Source organism: Anser anser, assembly GCF_964211835.1.
Source record: "Anser anser genome assembly, chromosome: 1".
Taxonomy (NCBI): domain Eukaryota; kingdom Metazoa; phylum Chordata; class Aves; order Anseriformes; family Anatidae; genus Anser; species Anser anser.
Genome location: NC_139720.1, coordinates 104,992,467 through 105,009,799, shown reverse-complemented (window position 1 = coordinate 105,009,799; position 17,333 = coordinate 104,992,467). Strand labels below are relative to the sequence as shown.

Below are 17,333 nucleotides of genomic sequence, written 5' to 3'. Positions count from 1 at the left end.
TCTTAGTAATTCATTCTATTAATTTTGAAGTTCATTTCCAAATTTTGGCTACAGTCCTGCAAATATTTTTGCATGTGAATAATTTACTGGAAGTCAATAGCATTACTCAGACTCAGATAATAAGGATTTTGCTTTGGGCTCCTTGATCTTTGGTGAAGACTGATATCCTGCATATTTATTGAATTTTTATAAAACTTGAAGTGACAGTTACTTTGTCATAAGACTGAGCTTTTAGACATAATTAGTACACAAATGTAAATAATTTCCAGTGTAAGCATGTTGGTTATGCCAGATGCCACAGTAGATGCTTTTGGTCCTGTATTACTTAAAAGGATTTGGTCATGAACAAGTGAGTTGTATTCACATAACTGAAGATTCCAGGTTTCTTAACATACATGATAGTGTTAAAAGAATATATGGGCCTATTGTTCAGAGTGATTATGCAGGTAAAAGCATGGTGTTCCTTGAGTAAAAATATGATATCATATACTCATTTTTAATTGTATAGTATTTAAATGATTAAAACAAGATATTTACAAACACATATTAAAAATAATAGGCACGTTGCCTTATGGAAGGACTTAAAAGGAATCTGTGGATCAAAGTGTTTCTCAGAAACAAGGAAACTCATTGTTGCGACTTATAATTGCACTTTATCCACATTTTGGATGCCTGACTCCTGGCATGGAATCACATAGCTTTGAGTGAGGCAGGGCCTGGTGAACTGGACTAAGGGAGTTTAGGGATGGCATGTGCCTGATGTCTCTGGTACCTGTCTGCCTCATTTGTGAGTTGTCTTAGCTTGCTAAGATGGCGCATCAGAAAAATAGAACTTCGCAGCAGATTGTCAGCAGATGAGCTTGAGACTGCTTCCAAAGTTGAACAAGAAGTACCCACAGGAAAAGGTAGGTATCTAAGAATAATGCTTGTGACAACTAGGAGGTGGATGTTGTATTATTCCTCTCCTTGATTGACTCTTTGTGCTTATTTAACTGGCCCCCTTCTGAGATGTACGGTGGATAAGCAGCTGCAGCAGAACAGGAAGCATGGAGAGCCCTGGGCCCCAGGGTGGTTCAATGCAGCATCCCAGTCTGCTACCCTCCATTCATGCTTCAGTCATTTTCTTTCCAGAAGAAAGAAAAGGTCATGCAAAAGAACATCTTTGTGGTCCATCACTGCATCACAGTCACCAGGTTTCTTTCTATTGAAATTAAACTGTCATGAATTGTTTTGCTTTTATGTTTTTTTCAGGATAAATTAAGATCTCATGATGTTATATCTTTTCCTGCTATACAGGGAAATGTACATAACAATGGAAAATATTTCCTCAATGTTATGCTTTCAAAAGATATTCCTGCTATTAGTAGATTTAGGAATCCCAGGTTTCACTGACCTTCCATTCATCTTGTTTTGTTTTTTTGTTATTTGTTTCCATGAAACATACAGTTGAGACTTGTGTTGCTCAGGTCTCAGTGTTGGCGTTTTCATACTTTCAGAAATGACATAGCAGTCTGCCACCTGTCCTTGGGACCCTTGGGTTTGTATGTGTTTCCAGTTCATGAGGATTTTCCAGTTGTTTCTATACTTTTTTTTTCACTGAGTGAAAGTTCCATATAGGCAATTAGAGGGAAAAAAAGTGCCTTCGCAAGGTAAAAGTTAAATGTTCCTATTTGTGTTTCAAGGCCACTCTGTACCCAACCTGAAGAAAACAGGTCTTGCCAGTAGGTAGGGATTATTTACATAAAAGACTTGTTCTTTTCTGTCCTGAATTATTAAAGAGCATGGTCAGAAGTGGCCACGTTGATTTGGACGCTGTAATTGTTACAATAACTAGTTTGTTTTTTCATTTGTTTGTTTTCCTGGTAGTAACAGGAGTTGTGTTATTCCAGCTAGTTTCAGTCTTGGGAAACTTTTTTTTTCTCTGAAAAGTACATTTAATTTAGTTTTCTTACTGCTCTAAATATTAAACAGCACTACACAGAAATCTCTATGCATCATTCCTCCAGTGGTTGCATGGTGGTGTGATGGGGAATGCATATGATTTCAGTCTGTAAAGCAATCAGAAAGATAGTGCATCCCTTAACAAGTCAGAGTCCAGTTTTCACATATTTGCTCTTTCTGAAGTGCATCTGTATTAGTAACAGAGTAACAACATGATTGTTAAAGAATAGATCACTATTTTTAGATGTAAACTTTGCTGCCAAGTCCTTCCAGTTGCAACTGACTTCAGTAGATAATCTGTCTGATCTAGAGATCACCTCTTACTTCCGAACAACAGTTCCTTTCAAGTGTTGATGGCAGCTCCAGATATACTGTGTTCCTAGAGGTGGAATCAACAATAACATAGGTGAAAGCTGTCTCTGCGTTGCTGTGTGTGCGGTTCAGTTGCTATGACCACAGGAATGCAGGTTGGTCATGCAGAACAAGGCTGCATCACAGACACACTTCAGAATTCTGGCAGCCTGGAGGCACTATGCTCCGAGAATGATAAATAAGCTTATTCTGAAACAAGCATTAAAAAAGTTAAAAATGCCTAAAATTCAGGGACATAAAAGTGTGAAATTGCTCTGAATATTTATAAAGTATGCTTATGTACCTACAGACCTTCTATGTCATCAGTGCATTTCTCACTTCCTACTCTCTTTGAGAGTAGAGATAATGCCAGAAAAAAAAGAGGAGGAAATTGCCAGACAAGTAAGACCAGCATAAACCTACAAAGCAGCCGTTAAAGTTAAGTACTGCTGATTGGTGGTATAAATCTGTGTGTTTGGGTACAGCTATTGCACCTGCTCATGCTTTGAGCCTCAAACTTTTGAGTCCTGTAAATCGTGTTTTTAGACGATGGTGGTTCACATGAAGACACATCTTCCTGTGTTATGATCTATCAACAGCAACATGGCTATTAACACTGATGCTTTGGAGCAGGGCTCAGCCTTCCTGATGTGGATGAGCACAGGATTTCAGAAGATGCTGAACAGGCTTGTTGTTCATGGGTGTTTGAAAACTCCAGCATCATAATGGAAACCGAGCTCTTAGATCTAGGTTCCTCATCTATGTTCACTCATCCTTGCTCAAGAGCTCTCCATTTGTAATCTGTAAAGAACTTTCATCTGTTTTCTGTAGGAGTTTTGCTTTCTAATGAGATTAAAAGTGTGCTAACGTAATCCTCACTGTGTATGTGAGGCCAGGATTTTGCAATGAATTTGAATTTGTGGCATACAAAGAACAGCTGAAGTAATGTGATCATAGGTAACTATTTCTATGGTGTTGAAATACCACAGTAAAGAAAAGGAGTTAGACATTCTGATTTGGAAGAATAACATGTCTTCCTTATAACACTTTAATTGGTTTTTAGAACATGATTTTTCTTCATGGTGATTTTCTAATCTGTGTATAAAGGTGAATAATTTCATGATATAAAATAATAAACAGCATTAAGAAGAATATTAATAAAACGAAGTCATTGTATGCAATTATAATTGAGGAAGTTGGGGTTAGAAAAAATAGTTGTAACTGATGAATAGTAAATTAAAGGAATAGTTTATATGAGTAATCTTTGTGATAAAAGTTGTGTAGTTTTGGAGATGCTTATGAGAAATTTCTACTGGGAAGTTCTTGAAAATAATGTGTTTAGGGTTTGTTTCTATGCTTAGACTCAGCCCTGCACTGGACTTTTTGTATGTCTGATTTCGCCAAAAGATATCTAAGAACTTGTAAGAGAAACTACCTGTGAAGTTTCACTTCCTGGGGATAAGAGGAGATTGTGGAAGAGATTCTGAGCAGTGAATCCCCAGCATGGAAGCAGAATTCATTAATCCTGTCCTGAGAGAGGCTTTCATTATTTCTGGGGAAAAAAAAAAAATTGATTCAGAAGCTCTCAACTTGTGGATAATTCATTATACGATTCATTTCTGAAACTCAGCCCTCATTCTGCCTTGTCTGTATTGGCTATGCTTAGATAATGTGTGAAATGCTCTGTCTTTTGAGTAGATCAACAAGAAGGGTGGGTGAGCCATGGAATATAATAGGGAAACAACCCTTGTCTCATTATTTTTGTTATAGGAACAAAAATGCCAAACTGCCATTTCCTGAGACCAATTATATCAGGAATTCCATGCAATTCTAAAGGTTGCTGTTGGTTAAACTGCTCTTGAATTCTGGGCAGGGGCTTTGAGTGTAATTTAGAAGATGCCCTATCTCTAAGCAGTTAAGTATCACCTGTCTTTCATATTTGATCACTTCTATCGTCTCAGCTTTCTTTTACCAAGCATATCAGTGCAAACCACAAAGATGAAAAACCAATGTTACCACTTCCTGTGATCCTCTATGCAGAAACCTGCTCTTTGCATTATAAAACAGTTTGTCCCACAGTTTCAAAGAACTGTTTGTTGGTCTGTCTCCACTCATGTGTGACATCATTCTTGTGAGAGGAAGCGAGAAGCTGTGAAAAAAACAGATCTTATTTGAATTAAGATTATTTTCTGCTGTGCTGAATCTTTCCAGTCCTCATACACCCAATATTCAGGATGTGTGTACATTTTAAACAAAGACTTTGGGCACGTTTTTTCTCACACGTTTGGTTAATGGGATAATGAAAATCTGAAATTTTATTTTCTTCTCTTTTTTCCTCCCTGTTTTTTCTTTAGTTAGTTTTGGATATGAGTCTAATTTTTTAAAAGCTAAAGATTATTTTTTTCTAGCTTAACTGACTAATACCATGAAAAGACTTACAAGCTTGACTAACTGGCAGTCTACAGAATCTACATCTTCCTTAGTATATTTAAAATTCTCTCTACATAGCCTCCAGGTATCTCAATTACCCAATCTCTTTTCCATGACTGTAGTCCTTGCGGCCAAGGTAATCATATTTATGGTGTCATTAAAAATTCCTAGACTCTTAAGAACAAAGAAACCATCTGAATATGAGGCAATAGAACTGATCAAACATGGAAGATGGATGATGTTAATCTGCATGAAGCATCTTATAAAGTAGAACCAAAGATAACAGATTATCTTTCCTTTCATGAACAGATGAGAGAATTTACTTGGGTATCCCATAGCTTTTTACATCCAACAAATCTGTATGAATCTTGCTTTAATTATGTTAATTTTGAAGGATTTTAGAAAAATTGTTTAAATCCTGTTTCAGCAGAAACTTTGAGATAAGTACATATTCCTTAGCATACAAACAGAAGTTTGTAACAGTATACAGGAAATAAACATTAGAGGGCAGTACGTTAAGTTATTAGTACAGTAGGGTTAACATTTGTATTTCCAAAGCATATACTTATTAAACAGTCACATGAGACATGTGAACACCAGAGGATGTGAATGGAAATAATGCATTACAATAAATTTTTAAAAAGGGATACTACTAGACAGTCAGTGAGACTATGAGGTAATTGTTGCCAGTGTAGTTAACTGTTCTTCAGATCTGCTGTAGATTTTTTGACTGTACTATTTCAGCAGAAGGCACAACAAGCATATGAACGTTCGGATAAATACATCGTACTTGCATCGGCAGTAACTGGCACCCCTCAGTTATCAACAGCCTACAATTTGATTTTTCTAGATTGGAGTCTTAGCAAAGTGGGATTCTAATGTAATTCCTGTAGAAAACATTAATGAACTGACTGGTGATGATCAATAAATCTTTTTCTGTATTTGATGTCTATGATTCTTTGAAAAGAAGTGTTCTATATTAAAAAAAAATGCTATTATCACTTAATAAATGAAATACTACATTACAGTACAGTATTGGTGCCCTAACCTGTAGTACAGCCTTTTAAATGCATGATAAGTTTTACTGAACAGGAAAAAAACCAACAGCAACTAGCAGGCATTCTAAGGTTATGTTGTACAACTATCTCTTTTAAATCCAAAATGTCTACAATAGAAAAACAAATAAAAATTTAATAAGCATTAATCATCTTTCATCAAAGTATATCGGGAATACAATTTTAGTCTAATATTTTTTCATAGATGAATTAATTATATAAATAATTGAAATATTTCCTGAATTGTTTCATTCAGTTATAAGTTTAAAATATAATTATTTTCCAAATGTTTGGTATAATTTTCTGAAGCATAATAATTCGACCTCTACTTGGGTAGAAATACGATGTGATTTACGAGTGTGGTCTGGCTGATTCAGTTTCTCTGTCACCATTTCATAGGAACAAACTTACAAGTCAGAAAACATGAGAAAAGGCAGATCTGTCATCTTCCCCAACATAGTTAAATCAGGAAAAGGAATGCAGCCAGCACATCCAAAGGTAAGAAAACTGTAGAACTCAGAAGTCAGAGGCATTAACTTAGCAATAGTTCAAAATGCTATAGTGCTTCACTGTATTAAAATTAGATAACAATAGGCAGCAATTGATCAGGGCTAGATGGTATATAACCAACCAAACCTCCTTCTTTTTCTGTGCTCCTTATGAAGGCCAGTACAAATAAGATCTTGTACTTGAAGCAGTGCAGGAAAATCTGACTTCCTGCACTTTAAACCAAACCTTCCTCTAAGGAGTGGGAGAGGATCCCTAAGGTTCCAGGGTGTGCAGTACCAGCTTGGCTTGCTCAGTCTCCATTACATATTTGATTGCTGCGTCAGGAAGTTGCTTCTTTCCTGATTTTGCCTGCATAGGCTGTTCAGAAGAGAAAAGGAGGTGGATCCCACCTTCTTCTGCAGCCTGGTACCTCATATTCAGTGCATTGCACCTCCCATCTTCCTCTAACAGGAGGAGCTGCTGTTGCTATTCAGCCCTAATATTAAAAAAGGCATAACTTCTGTGACACAGCCAACATATTCTTGACCACCTACTACTGTATGAAGTACTGTATGAACTGTATGAAGTTCAACAAGGCCAAGTGCCGGGTCCTGCACCTGGGGTGCAACAACCCCAAGCAGAGCTACAGGCTGGGAGATGAGTGGCTGGAAAGCTGCCTGGCCGAGAGGGACCTGGGAGTATTGGTTGATAGTCGGCTCAATATGAGCCAGCAGTGTGCCCAGGTGGCCAAGAAGGCCAACAGCATCCTGGCCTGCATAAGAAGCAGTGTGGCCAGCAGGTCTAGGGAAGTGATTGTGCCCCTGTACTCGGCTCTGGTGAGGCCGCACCTCGAGTACTGTGTTCAGTTTTGGGCCCCTCGCTACAGGAAGGACATGGACGTGCTCGAGCGAGTCCAGAGAAGGGCGACCAAGCTGGTGAGGGGTCTGGAGAACAAGTCTTACGAGGAGCGGCTGAGGGAGCTGGGCTTGTTCAGCCTGGAGAAGAGGAGGCTCAGGGGCGACCTTATCGCTCTCTACAGTTACCTTAAAGGAGGCTGTAAAGAGGTGGGGGTTGGTCTGTTCTCCTACGTGCCTGGTGACAGGACGAGGGGGAATGGGCGAAAGTTGTGCCAGGGGAGTTTTAGGTTGGATGTTAGGAAGTACTTCTTTACCAAAAGGGTTATTAAGCATTGGAACGGGCTGCCCAGGGAGGTGGTGGAGTCACCATCCCTGGAGGTCTTTAAAAGACGTTTAGATGTAGAGCTTAGCGATATGGTTTAGTGGAGTACTTAGTGTTAGGTCGGAGGTTGGACTCAATGATCTTGAGGTCTCTTCCAACCTAGAAATCTGTGATACTGTGATACTGTTGTTGTCAAAGATTGTCCAAAGATTTCTGAGGTGTGTTGGTCTGTCTTCTTGATGGCTGAAGAAGACCCCGAGGTTTATTGACTGGGGGACCTGCTAACTGTGGGTTCTCTGAGTGGAAACAAAAATTCATAGTAATAATGCAAGATCTTTAATCCTGATTCTCACATTCTCACATAATCCTCTCTTCTCATCTTTTTTTTTTTTTTTTTTCCTGATCCGGGCTTACACAAATAATAGAAAACAAAGTTGTCATTCTATGTAATCATTCATATATTTTAAACACTGCTAGTAGGTAAAATGTGTTGTGCTGCATTACATGTCCTGAATTATTATAAAGGGGATTGGAAGGATTTTGGTGAAGGACCAGGAGACCAGTGATGATCCAATGTGATGGAAGTAGGTTTTTTTGTTGTTGTTGTTTTGTTTTGTTTGCTTTGTTTTGCCAAATGGCATTGAAAGTGAAGGAATCAGTGGTTGAGAGAATTGTGGAGGTGGCAATAGAATATGAGGGAGAGAAAAATTCAAAATGGTATAAATTTTGTATTAAATTTGACATGAGGGACAACTTCCTCATATCAATAGTTTCACAGGTGCCTAGAACCCTGAGAGTACAGAATGGAAGCTTCGATCCTAAATGAGCTCTTTTAGTTAATGACAGTATTCCTGATGTCAATACATTCTTGGTCATAAGTCTTTAAATACGGAATTGATAGCTGATTTCACAATACTGTGATTTCTATTGGGTGTTACTTGTGATTTTCACTTTTGCTAGATTAGTCAAGTCCTTCTGAATTATCCAAATTGTGACCATGGTCATTCTAGGCAGCAAAAATAATCTCTGCTTCAGTGTTGACAATTATTCTTTTACTTATTGTCAGGGTTTTGGTATTGTTTTTGATCTGCTGTTCTCATGTTCCTGGGGAAAATCAGTGATCCAATGAATTGGCTGTGGGAAGTATTAATGCTTGTTGAACCTTCCTATTGAATAGCTGCACCGTGTGGAATGTGAAAAGAACAGGATGTAAAGTAGAGGTTAAACAAGTTCCTGCTACTTACAACAAATTCTCTTGTGCCTTGTCTGGCTGCCCCCATCCATTTCATCTGCCTCTGTGACAGAGCCATACAGACAGTGTTATGCAAACAGGATAGACTTATGAAAGAAGGTTCAGGTGTGGTCATAAAGCAAAGGCAGAATTTACTAGGAGCTGGCTGAATTTAGGCTATCTGCAAAGGAACTGTAAATGTGAAGTGGGAAGTTCCTGGAAACGTTTAAGTCAGTATGGTACAGATTTAGCACTGAATAGTTTTGAAACCATAATTTAAAGAAAAAACATGATCTGTATGGGATATATTTTCCGTCTCTAATACATATGCTTGCATACAGAAAGTCTGATTCTCCTCATTCATCAGCTTTGTGCACTATATCTTCATTAGCCCCACTGAGGTTATAATAAATAATGTGATTATAGTGTTCACATTCTCTCCTGATCTATGTATGCTTTGGAACATGAGTGAGCTCATCTCTGAGCTCCCCCTTTTGGTTTGCTTTGATTCATAGTTCTTGCCAAAGAAATCCGGAGGCAGATTTTTCCAGTTGCTCTTGAAAGGGTGGGGATGTATGTTATTAAAGTGATGTGAAGCATTCTGTCCTTCATTTATAACAGCCAGCCTGTTCCTAAGTGGGAGCTGTGCCTAGCTCCCAAATTTTGATCAGTATAATTCCTGAGCTGTATTACCCATCATATACTGCAGTAACTCTGTGCATCTCCCTGTAAGGGAAAAAAGAGTTTATGACCAAATTTTGGTTTTGCTAACATGTAATATGACATATTACTGTTCTGATTATCATATTGTTACTCTGTTGTTGAATTTGCAGGGAATATCTTTGACAGAGGGCAAGAAAATTAAGGTTATTGTCCAAAATGTGAGACAACTGTGGTAATATCAGTAAAAAGACAGATAAGCACAAACTGCCTGTATATCATAGAATCATAGAATGGCTCAGGTAGAAAGTGACCTTAAAGATCATCTAGTTCAAAGCCCCCTGCTATGGGCAGGGGCACCTCTCACTAGACCAGGTTGCTCAAAGCCCCATCCAACCTGGCCTTGAACACTTCCAGGGATGGGGCATCCACAGCCTCTCTGGGCAACATGTTTCAGTGCCTCATCACCGCTCTGAGTGAAAAATTTCCTCCTAACCTCTAATTTAAATCTATCCTCTTTTAGCTTAAAACCATTCCCTCTTGTTCTGTTATTATCTGACTGAGCAAAAAGTTGCTCTCTGTCTTTTTCATAAGCCCCCTTTCAGTATTGAAAAGCTGCAATGAAGTCATCCTGGAACCTTCTCTTCTTTAGGCTGAACAGCCCCAGCTCTCTCAGCCTTTCTTCAGAGGAGAGTTGCTCCAGCCCCTTGATCATCTTTTTGGCCCTCCTCTGGACCCGTTCTAACAGCTCCACATCCTTCTTGTGCTGGGGGCTCCAGACCTGGTTGCGGCACTCCAAGTGAGGCCTCAAAATGGCAGAGCAGAGGATGACAATCACCTCCCTCGACCTGTGGCCACTCCTCTCTTGATGCAGCCCAGGATGCAGTTGGCCTTCTGGGCTGCAAGTGCACACTGCAGGCTCATGTCGAGCTTTTCATCCACCAGAATCCCAAGTCCTTCTCTGCAGGGCTGCTCTAAAGGAGTTCTTCACCCAGACAGTCCTCATGTCCAGGATTGCCCCAACCCATGTGCAGCACCTTGTACTTAGACTTGTTGAACCTCATTAGGTTCACGTAGGACCACTTCTCGAGCTTGTCCAGGTCCCTTTGGATGGGATCCCTTCCTTCTGTTGTATCAACCGTACCACTCAGCTTGGTGTCATCTGCAAACTTGCTGAGGGTGCACTCAATCCCACTGTATATGTCACTGATAAAAGTATTAAACAGTACTGGTCCCAGGACAGACTCCTGAGGGACACCACTCGTCACCGGCCTCCACCTGGACATAGAGCCATTGACCACCACTCTCTGGGTGCAGCCTTCAAGCCAATTCCTTATCCACTGAGTGGTCCACCCATCAAATCCATCTCTCTCCAATTTGGAGATGAGGATGTCTTGTGAGATTATGTCAAAGGCCTTGCAGAAGTCCAGTCCAGGTAGATGATACTGGTCGGTCTTCCCTTGTCAACCGATGCAGTTGTAAGCAGTGATATTGCAGTTGTGACACAGAAGTGTTTAGGTTGGAAGAGACCTTCTGAAATCATCTAGTTCAACTTCAGTTATTCTTTGTATGACAACATATAACAGCTAACTTAATAGTTCTTCTTTGAAATCTCCCTAATATTCTGTGTCTTGATAATGTGCATGAAGAGAGTATTACTAAAATATTTCCTCTAAATCATAGGAAAGCTTCTTAGTTAGATATATAGTTCTCCTGAAATAGTACTGGGACATAGTTTCTAGCACATTCCTCATTTCCAAGAAAAAGTGAGGTAAAATATGTACTTAGCTTTTTTTCTTAAAATTTAAACTAACAGTAGCCATACACATGTGCCAGGTATGGACTTCTTGGCACATCATCTTTAATACGGTGAGATTAATGTATTAAAACTGAGCATGTGTACTGAGATACAGTACACATACTGGGAGGTCCCAGTCCACTGGTGGCTAGCAAATGTGATGCCCATCTACAAGAGTGGCCAGAGGGTGGACCTGGGAAACTATAGGCCCGTCAGTCTGACTTCGGTGCCAGGGAACTCATGGAGCAGATTATCTTGAGTGTCATCATATGGCCCTTGCAGGGCAACCAGGCGATCAGGCCCAGTCAGCATGGGTTTATGAAAGGCAGGTCTTGCTTGACGAGCCTGATCTCCTTCTATGAGAAAGTGACACGCTTAGGGGACGAGGGAAAGGCTGTGGATGTGGTCTACCTTGACTTCAGTAAGGTTTTTGACACCATTTCCCACAGCATTCTCCTCAAGAAACTGGCTGCTCTTGGCTTGGACTGGCATATGCTTCGTTAGGTTAAAAATCGACTGGATAGCTAGGCTCAGAGTTGTGGTGAATGGAGTTAAATCCAATTGGAGGCCGGTCACTAGTGGAGTCCCCCAGGGCTCAGTACTAGGACCAATTCTCTTCAATATCTTTATCAATGATCTGGATGAGGGGATCGAGTGCACCCTCAGTAAGTTTGCAGATGACACCAAGTTAGGTGCATGTGTCGATCTGCTAGAGGGTAGGAAGGCTCTGCAGGAGGATCTGGATAGGCTGGACCGATGGGCTGAGGTCAACTGCATGAAGTTCAACAAGGCCAAGTGGCGGGTCCTGCACCTGGGGCGTAACAACCCCAAGCAGAGCTACAGGCTGGGAGATGAGTGGTTGGAAAGCTGCCTGGCAGAGAAGGACCTGGGAGTACTGGTTGATAGTCGGCTGAATGTGAGCCAGCAGTGTGCTCAGGTGGCCAAGAAGGCCAACAGCATCGTGGCTTGTATAAGAAGCAGTGTGGCCAGCAGGTCTAGGAAAGTGATTGTCCCCCTGTACTCGGCTCTGGTGAGGCTGCACCTCGAGTACTGTGTTCAGTTTTGGGCCCCTCGCTACAAGAAGGACATCGAGGTGCTCGAGCGAGTCCAGAGAAGGGCAACAAAACTGGTGAGGGGTCTGGAGAACAAGTCTTACGAGGAGCGGCTGAGGGAGTTGGGGTTGTTTAGCCTCAAGAAGAGGAGGCTCAGGCGTGACCTTATCACTCTCTATAGGTTATTCTATAGGAATGGGCTGCCCAGGGAAGTGGTTGAGTCACCATCCCTGGAGGTCTTTAAAAGACATTTAGATGTAGAGCTTAGTGATATGGTTTAGTGGAGTACTTGTTAGTGTTAGGTCAGAGGTTGGACTAGGTGATCTTGGAGGTCTCTTCCCACCTAGATGATTCTGTGATTCTGAGATTGTGTCAGTACCAGGATCTAATAAAGTCTGTAAGCACTTACTACTGAAGTACACAGAGACACTTGCATACTTTAAATTAACTGTGCCAAAATATCTTAGTGAATCAGTGCCTGAGACTGGCAATTACCTTCTGTCCCTCCCACAGAGGTAGTGTTTAACCATGCTATTCAAGTTGGAGGTGATGGGTCAGTTTGATAACAGCACACAAAATGCAGGCAGCAGCCTGAATCCCAGGGGTTTCCTGTGGTATCCAGGCACTGAAAAATCTCTCTCTAGGTTGGTGGTTGCCAGCTGATGACACACATCAACATCAGGGGTGAATCAAGTTGGTCTCCCAGGCTTGCTCACTTGTCCCTTTTGCCAAACACGAGTGTTGCCAGGAACTGTTAACTCCCTGAGGAGGTGCAGGGGGGATGGTAGTGCTTCTACTACCGGAAACAGTTCAGACCCTTCTTGTGCCTTATGCTCCTTCATCCTCATGCTATATTACCTGTGTACCTCTGGCTGTAATTGTAGTGCTGTGCCTCTTCAGAGGCTCAGTGCTACTTCTGGTCTGGGGAAGGAGCTGGACATGGACTCCTAAATGACACACTGGATGAGAGCAGGAGGAACTGGACAGCAGCAAACTACCTTGCTAATAGTGCACCAGCATTTCTGAAATGCCTAAGTGTCTTCATCATGTACGAAAATAGGTTTTTGCCTCTAAATTCTGTAGCTAAATGTAGATACCTTGCAACATCTAAAAGTAGATACCAGCAGTAGGTAGTCCAGCTTTCCTAAATTAGGTCCCTGGGGTTCATGTACAGCCCTTGCAGGAAGGCAGAATGACTCAAAACATCCAAAGGGAGCAACTCAGAGTTAGTCAAAAGCAAACTGTAGGCAGAGGGATGTCCCCAGAAGCTGCATCTTGACTTTACGTACCTCCACATAATCATTAGATCTGCTTAGGAAGATCATTAGATCTTCTGAGGAAGAACAGCATTTACAGTATATATATATATACAGTATACCCTTGGTTCCTCCTTCCATACAATTGCACCTTGCATTGCACCTTTATCTGCCTGCCTAACAGAATGAGAAATTTGATGCAATTCCTGACTATATAACCTGTGTGCATTTTTTTCATTGTTTTTGTATATACAGTTACTGGACCTCTCAAAGCAGCAGGAAATCCATCCACTGAGGCACAATTCTCTCAATTATGGCAAGTAAGAAATTGGAGGAAGTAATCAAAGTTAATGCCCAAGTGAAGTGCCCAGCTGTAAAGAAGTGTTCCAGCTGCTTGTCTGTATATAGGCTTGTCTATATGTAGCCAAGGGTTTTGCTCCATACAGGTAGCCACAAGAATCAGAGGTGTAGTGAATGATACATACTAGCAGCATGCAAGCAAAGGGGGGGGAAGAGGTAAGGGAGTGGAGGCCTTGAATAGTTGAATGTGTGCTTTTAAGGAACAAGTGATTTAATTGCAACCAACCATATCCTGGGCTGTATCAAAAGCATGACAGCAGGTCGAGGGAGGTAAAGCTCCCCCTCTACTCTGCTCTTGTGATACCCCACCTGGAGTACTGCATTCAGTTCTGGGGTGCCTGGCACAAGAAGGACGTGGGCATATTAGAGCTAGTCCAGAGGAAGGCCATGAGAATGATCAGAGGACTGGAGCACCCCTGCTATGAAGACAGGCTGAGGGAGTTGGGGTTGTTCAGCCTGGAGAAGAGAAGGCTCCGGGGAGACCTTAGAGCAGCCTTACAGTACCTAAAGGGGGCCTACAGGAAAGATGGGGAGGGACTTTTTGTCAGGGAGTGTGGTGATAGGACAAGGGCGGAATGGCTTCAAACTAAAAGAGGGAAGATTTAGATTCGATGTTAGAAAGAAATTCTTTACTCAGAGGGTGGTGAGGCACTGGAACAGGTTGCCCAGAGAAGCTGTGGATGTCCCATCCCTGGAAGTGTTCAAGGCCAGGTTGGATGGGGCTTTGAGCCACCTGGTCTACTGGAGTGTGTCCCTGACTGTGGCAGGAGGCTGGAACTAGATGATCTTTAAGGTCCCTTCCAGCGCAAACCATTCTATGATTCTGTGTTTCTATGATTTTACTTCAGGCACCCTCTGTATGAAGAAATGAAGTGTTTTTGATGGCAGTGGAAGAGGTGTGGCCTATGATTAGCAACAGGGTCCTAGAAACTTCTAGGGAGATAAATAAATTCATGATAAATAATTTGCAAGACTGACATGAAAATATTAGTCTAATGTATATTGGAAAGATATAGGAGAACATGCAGTATCAGCGGCATCGTTGCTTGAATAGGCCTGAGGTCTATTCAGTGGATATTATATCCATTATGAAGTGGGCAAACATTTAAACTCTGAAGGAGATGCTGTAACAGCAGAGAGCTCTGTGACTTTTAACTTCTAGGAAGGTGGTACTGTTCTCAAGGGACTGTGACACACGTGGTTAGTCAGCAAATTGGGAAATCTGGACCACATCCTGCTCAGACTTCCGTTTGCTATATATACCCATCCAGTTATTCACAACTGCAAATCAAATTATGACCTTGCAGGAGGTATAAATTAAATTTACATGCAGACTCAGCACCTCTTAACATCTGTTGTTTTCCTGCTGGCGTATTTGCTCTAGCAGTGTGCTGATGTCAGGCCACTGCCATGCACCATGTATGTGCTGAGCAATAATAGGGGACGGTGCAGATTCGCTTACTTGTCTCTCTCCTCCCAAATCAGTATGACTTTTTCAAGTGTTGAATGAGAGCCAATTTGTCCTCTCCTGACACCTCCAAATTAATTTGGCATGTATCCTAACCTATACTGAAGTGATCAGTTATTTGGCATCTTTTGATTGTGAGGTTCGTAAGTGTTTGTGAAAACTAGGAGGAGTCATAACAAGTTTCCCAGTGCTTGAATGAAAGCTCACTTTTCTGTTGTTTGCTTAGTTCATAGTGGCTGTGCTTCAGGATCTGAGGAATCATCCATCTTTCTCTAGACTTCACAAAAAACTTATTTGATTTGATTTCATACAGTTTCTCCATTTCCCATTCCTTTTCTTGTCTGATTGGAAAGCTCTAAATTTGTCTCCTAGAAGCAGAACACTTCACTGATGTGAACTGTAGCAGAATATGAAGGCAAAGGCAGAATTTGTTCATTATAGTCTTCACAGTGCAAGCTGTTCCTTTTTTTTATTTTTATTGCAGAATCTCCCAAAACAAAATCTTTGCTGTTTCTCTGAAATCTTTCTCAAGCTTTGAGATTCTGTTTGTTATTGAAGAAGAGGTATAGTGTTCAGATTTTTATTTTTATTTTTAATATTAAAACAATTTGGGTTTTTGACTTCTTGGCATTTAGATTTTCTTTTCCACTTGTCTTTATTTAATCCCTCTCTTTCCCCTCCTCCCGTGTTGTTTTGTTTTTTTTTTTTTTTCAAATTTACAAAGAAAATAAAAATTGATTAAGAAGAAAATGTAACTTCAGTGAAACAAGGATCAAATAATATATAAAATTATAAACTTATAAGAAATGTAAATGGTATTAATTTCAGAGTTTTCCAAAAGGAGACTTGGAGATTTCTCATTTTTATTCCAAACCCACTATGGCTTTATTGTAATAAGCTTGTGTTGTTCTTCTGCTTTTTTAAATCTTTCTTTCACTTTGACTAAAATTTTGTTTGCATTTTTTGCTCTTTATGAAATGTGAATTGCTTTATCATTCTTCAAGAAAAGTACAGAAAATAATGAATTGAGACTAAGTGTTAGTTATTCCCCCATGGAGCCTGTCAGGAGTGCAAAAATAGATTACAGCATGCTGAATACAAGATCACTGAAGTATTTTCCCTTTGTATTCCAAGCAAAAGCCGCTCCTTCTGCAAGCATTTGTTTTGCTGATGGAGTATCTAAAAGGCTGTTAGAGCCCATAGAGGATTAAAGCCTAAGCAGAAACAGAACTACCTAGAAATAGTCACTCCAAGATCACAAGTATTTTTGAGGGCTAAGAGGAAACCATGAGTGAAATGCATGGGGACACTCTTTGGATTTACAGTAAAACTCTATGAATTTTATGAATTATCTTTGTATTACCTTCATTATAGAGTTTGTTTTTAGCAGAACTAAATCTATGTCTGAGTCTTTGAAAAAGGAATTAAAAAAAAACAAAACAGGAAGAAAAAAAAAGAAAATGATGCACCTTGTGATGCCTCAAGGGATAGTTTTGCAATCATGCTGAGCCTAATTGATGAACATGTTGTGCTTGTGCTAGGTCCTCAAAGATTTCATAGCACGTCAGCAAATATGCTAATATTCTCAGTTTGGTTTAATATTACTTGGTTTGTGACAATGCTGTGGAACTATGGTAAAACAACATGTGATTTAATTCCAGTGAGCTCACCCATGAAAATCATCAAACGGCCCATGCTATTATTGATACAGGGGCACCTGTATGGCAGGGTTGGATTAGACAAACAGTAACATCAGGTTTAAGTTACAAGAGAACAATTTAATGGAGACAGATTTAAAACATGGAGCTTTGTCATTATGGGGAGAGAAAGAAGCAGCAAAAACTGCTGTGATTTCAGCTTCTTCAGTAACTCTTGTTTACGAATGAGAAGAAATAGAAGAATCCAGCCTAAGGTAATAATGGTTAGCGTTTGTTTTTATTCTTTAAAGTACATACATTTGTGTTAGGTTATGATATACCTCTTGTGTGGAATGGTAAACAAATACTAGAAAACAGAAGACAGTTTGATCAATTGTACTGTCTAGTATCAATTCCATATATTTT

The 17,333-nt window shown here is 40.4% G+C and overlaps 1 protein-coding gene across 2 annotated transcripts in view; it reads left to right on the top strand.

Annotated features, from left to right (window-relative positions):
• The first annotated feature begins 141 nt into the window (after positions 1–141).
• The window catches only part of DYRK4 (dual specificity tyrosine phosphorylation regulated kinase 4), a 49,682-nt gene continuing 32,490 nt past the window's right edge, over positions 142–17,333 (top strand). The window contains exon 1 of one of the 2 annotated variants that reach the window (XM_083808506.1): positions 142–6,275. In XM_083808506.1, the coding sequence (XP_083664632.1) occupies positions 6,201–6,275 (75 nt within the window). In that variant the 5' untranslated portion in view covers positions 142–6,200. Of the gene's footprint in view, positions 6,276–16,719; positions 17,183–17,333 lie in introns of those variants that run through there. The other variant, XM_083808505.1, reaches the window with a different exon arrangement.